At 48.7% G+C, this 5,247-nt stretch overlaps 1 protein-coding gene across 1 annotated transcript; it reads left to right on the plus strand.

The window, feature by feature from the left end:
- Positions 1 to 2,398: 2,398 nt before the first annotated feature.
- Positions 2,399 to 3,925, plus strand: LOC308323426 (histidine--tRNA ligase, cytoplasmic-like; the record flags this gene model as incomplete). The annotated part of the gene is made up of 1 exon (XM_080775157.1): positions 2,399 to 3,925. The coding sequence occupies one exon, from the start codon at positions 2,399 to 2,401 to the stop codon at positions 3,923 to 3,925; it is 1,527 nt and encodes a 508-aa protein (XP_080631283.1).
- Between the last annotated feature and the right edge of the window lie 1,322 nt (positions 3,926 to 5,247).

Here is a 5,247-nt window from a genome sequence, read left to right on the forward strand (position 1 = left end):
GATTAAGGCTGATGATAACCTCTTTATGAAAACAAGAACTATTGCAGCACCAGTGTTTATTACATTTCACACACGTCGAGCACAGAGGCAGAGCACAAGCACCGCAGCTTCTTAATGTCACCAGTTTGCACCCTCCTCTAGGCGTTGCTAATCCAATCCAGTCAAATAAACTGACCTGACCCGATCGTGACCTAAACTCAAAAATAAGGACTGATTTATTCTAGTGTATACTAGGGCAATTTGATTTGCAGCAGTTCATAGAGGTTTGAAACATAAAAACAGTACAGAACAACAACAGACATGTGACAACATATAGCATAGGACAACATAGCATGAGCACGTCTGTGCAATAAGACGAGTAAGACGCGCAAACGCGGGAAGCGAACGCAGCTCGTACATATTTGGGTTTTGGACGTATAGCTGCTTTGGGGACTCCTTATATGGTGCCCCTTTTGTGCCCATATATGGAGCTGAGTGGACCTGGCCCCTTTTGTGCCCATATATGGAGCTGAGTGATTGCTGATGCAACACACTCCATATTTGGATAGCGGGACAGACAGGCAGACACACAGACACACAGACATGATCTGCTAGGTCTCATAGTAAGTGCTCACTGCGTTCGCAATTAAGGATAAAAAAATCACACCCATGTGAAGTGAGTGGTGCAACTCCGTGTGGGGGTCCCTGGGGAACGAGCCCAGGGGCCCATGCCGGTTCCGGCGTGCCGCCCCGCGTCCGAAACGGTTGTGAAATGACAGAGTTACCGTGTGGGGTCCCTCTACTGTACCCTCTACTGTACTGTACTGGCACACCCGAAATCATCATATATACAGTTAATATGTGCGTGTGTGTTTGTGTTTGTGTGTGTTAGTTTGCACACAGGTGATGAAAAACCACCATGCTGTTTTCGTGCTCAGACCCAGCCACCCACACACACACATAGCTCCGTAAGGAAGTGGTTGCACCAAAATAAAAGAGTAGCCAACCAAGTACAGTACATAGCATCATAAAGTGCCATCATCATAAGCAGGTCAATACAGACTACAGTGTATCGGAGGAAACTTTGGCAGAGACAGGGACAACACACTGGAAGGGAGAGTGTGTGTGTGTGTGTGTGTGTGTGTGTGTGTGTGTGTGTGTGTGTGTGTGTGTGTGTGTGTGTGTGTGTGTGTGTGTGGGGGGGGGTGTTGGGGGGATTCGCTTTTAGTTGCTACTTTAGCAGGATGTGTTGTAAGAATTGATCATTTTGCAATTTGAATGTGGTCTCATGCAGCTGAAGACCCTCCAGCTGAAGACTTCCTTTTTGATAATATGCGGTCAGGTTTAGCCCTGGCTCAGGGAAGAGGACACCCCTGCCATGCATAGACAGTCCACCATGGGCGACAGTCCTAGCAGGAAGGAAGAAGATCATCCTGTAACGAAGGCTTTCATACTTGGAGCTCCATATATGGGGACAACCTTTAGCTCTATATGTATGGAGACCAGTAAGACGCGCAAACGCGGGAAGCGAACGCAGCTGAGACCCTGCAGATCATGTCTGTCTGTCTGTCTGTCTGTCTGTGTGTCTGTCCCGCTGTTACTGTGGACCTGGCCCCTTTTGTGCCCATATATGGAGCTGAGTGATTGCTGATGCAACACACTCCATATTTGGACGTATAGCGGGACAGACACACACACAGACAGACACACAGACAGACATGATCTGCTAGGTCTCATTGCGAACGCAGTGAGCATGACTTACTATGTGACCTAGCAGATCATGTTGTCTGTCCGTGTGTCCGTGTGTCCGTGTGTCTGTCCCGCTATCCAAATATGGAGTGTGTTGCATCAGCAATCACTCAGCTCCATATATGGGCACAAAAGGGGCCAGGTCCACTCAGCTCCATATATGGGCACAAAATGGGCCAGGTCCACATATACAGTAACAGCGGGACAGACACACAGACAGACAGACAGACAGACAGACAGACAGACATGATCTGCAGGGTCTCAGCTGCGTTCGCTTCCCGCGTTTGCGCGTCTTACTGGTAGTAAGTGCTCACTGCGTTCGCAACAACAGCGATATCCAGTGCTGACATCAGACTAATGTAGAAACCTCATATATGGGTATACATGCCTGACATCATGGTGATATACGTAGCTGACATCATATAAAAGAGGGATCAGAATGGGCTTATAGCAATTGCAAGTCCTATTCTAGATGATCTAGATGTGAGCGAGATACTCCAAGTACTTGGCACGAGACAGAATATTTGGCCTTGCATCTCAGATAACGTTTTATTAGAAGTTTTGGCATCCCGGGTTCAGACACCACACCATTGTAGGCTTATATCGGGTCCTACACAACCAGCACAAGTTCGAGCTATCTTACAGTAAGAGAGAATCAAAGATCCTAAACATGCAAAAGGGGTTGGAGAAGGTGGAAACAGAGCGGGAAAAGGGCAATAATGACATTAAGATGGAGAGCAATAAGGCGGTCGTCCTGAAAATGGAAAGGGGCTCGGAGGAAGCAGCGGAAGCAAGAGACTGCGGGAGGAAACACCAGTTTGTCCTTAAAACTCCCAAGGGAACCAGAGACTACAACCCCTCGCAGATGGCCATCAGGGAGAAGGTGCTCAGCACCATCACCGGCTGTTTCAAGCGTCACGGTGCCGAGACCATTGACACGCCCGTCTTTGAACTAAAGGAGACACTGACGGGCAAGTACGGCGAGGACGCTAAGCTGATATACGACCTCAAGGACCAAGGGGGAGAGATGTTGTCTCTCAGATATGACCTCACCGTGCCCTTTGCCCGCTACCTGGCCATGAACAACGTCGCCAACATCAAGCGTTACCAGATAGGCAAGGTCTACCGCCGTGACAACCCGGGCCTGGGCCGCTACAGGGAATTCTACCAATGTGATTTTGACATAGCGGGAAAGTACGATAATTTGGTCCCCGACGCGGAATGCCTGAAAGTCGTCTACGAAATACTCAGCGAGCTGGAGCTGGGAGACTTCCGCATCAAGGTCAACGACAGGCGCATTCTGGAGGGAATGTTTGACCTGTGCGGCGTTCCGAAGGGCAAGTTTTGCACCGTCTGTTCGTCGGTAGACAAAATGGACAAATTGTCCTGGTCGGATGTTAAGAATGAGATAGTGGAGAAGGGCGTCTCGGAGGAGGTGGCTGATCGGATTGGTAGATATGTTAATATGAAGGGTGGTGTTGACCTGGTGGAGCGCCTGCTTCAAGACACCGAGATGTGTAAGAGCGAGCAGGTTCTCGCCGGCCTCGCCGACATGAAGGAGCTCTTCAACTACCTGCAGATCTTCCAGGTCACAGACAAGGTGCTGTGTGATCTCAGCCTAGCCAGAGGTCTGGACTACTACACGGGTGTAATATACGAGGCCGTGCTGATCCAGGCGGGCGCGGTGGCCCAAGAGAGAACCGCGAGCACGGGCAGTGTGGCTGGAGGTGGACGGTATGACAACCTGGTGGGCAAGATCTCCCCCAAGGACAGGCAGGTGCCGTGTGTCGGTGTCAGCATCGGCATGGAGAGGATCTTCTCTATCATGGAGGCCAAGGTTAACAACGTGCGCACCACGGAGGTGCAGGTCATGGTGGTCTCGGCGCAGAAGAACTTACTGGAGGAGAGACTCCGACTGACGGCCGAGCTCTGGACCGCCGGCATCAAGGCACAGACAGAGTACAAAAGGAGCCCGAAGTACCTGAACCAGGTGCAGAACTGTGTGCGCTCAGGAATCCCGCTGGTAGCCATCCTGGGAGAACAGGAACTGAAAGATGGAGTGGTCAAACTCTGCACTGTTGTCACTAACGAGGAGGCAGAGGCGTGTGAATCAAAAAGTAATTTAATAAAAGAGACTTATGTACCAAGAAGTGATTTAATAAAGGAGATCAGGAGAAGGACCTCAGAGAACCTGTAAGATGGGGTCCAACCGGCGGCCTGGCAGCCATCAAGACTCCATTAGGGTGGACTAGTCAGGGTCCAACCCAGGAATTTCGGAAGAGGACGCATGAGTAAAAAAAATACCACTTTGTGTCAGCAATGACAACCGGATGAAGGGTACAGACATGTAGAACAACTTTGGATGATGGATGGTACTGACTTGGCGTAGCGAAAAACTGAGTACACGCTCACGTCAGGATCAACAGGCGATTGATCTATTGGAATCAGAGACTGTACGCATTAACGTCGATGGCGTACACATCGTTACACAACACCACTATTACGGAGGGGAGGTCTGACATGCTTCCCCTCCGTGCCCCCAACGAGGCGGCACTCCCACAATTAAGAAGTTACGGAGAGAAGATTGGCCAACTCCCCGGAGCAGGCTGCGGCTTACAGAGCTGAGATAGAACGACTGGAGTCGTGGTTAAGCTAGAACCAGGAGCAGAAGATACCCTTAGCAGCTGTATTACGACCTTATGACCCTATATACCTCACCATGTAGTGCATCATAATGGCAAGAATAGGGTCGTCTTCAATCACTTAATTGCAACCCCTACTCTAGATTTGTGCCCATATATGGAGCTGAGTGGACCAGGCCCCTTTGCACAAAAGGGGCCAGGTCCACAACAAACAAATCACTGGCCCCTTTTTTGCCCATATATGGAGCTGAGTGGACCTGGCCCCTTTTGTGCCCATATATGGAGCTGAGTGATTGCTGATGCAACACACTCCATATTTGGATAGCGGGACAGACAGACAGACAGACAGACAGACAGACAGACACACACACACACAGACAGACACACAGACATGATCTGCTAGGTCTCATAGTAAGTGCTCACTGCTTTCGCAACTATATATTTCTCCCTATACTATAGCTACAGCACAGCACGTGGAAATGGAAAGACAAAAATTCCACTTTCTCTCTTTCTCTCGCAGTAAACATTTAATCTTCTCTTTTAACCCAGTAACCTCAAGAAAGAAAAACCTCTTAGAGAACATATTACATTTCAGGAAATAAAATTCAATTTGGTCTTCCTGTGGAAAGAACAATTTCCAATCTACTTGCCCAAAAAAATGCTGCTTTGGGCCATCCCCAGTTAACAACAACCCTCAAATTGAAATTTTAATCATGTAAAGATTTCTGTAGCAATTCCCCATTAGCAATGCTGCGTTGAATCTGTAATTGCACACAAGAGGCAAAATAAGAAAAATAAGTCTTCATTATAATTTGATATCTTCTGCTTTCCCTAAATGCATTGACGCACATTCAAGTCTCCAAGTTACATACTGTAT

This window comes from Protomyctophum bolini, assembly GCF_963924005.1.
Source record: "Protomyctophum bolini genome assembly, chromosome: 11".
Lineage (NCBI taxonomy): Eukaryota > Metazoa > Chordata > Actinopteri > Myctophiformes > Myctophidae > Protomyctophum > Protomyctophum bolini.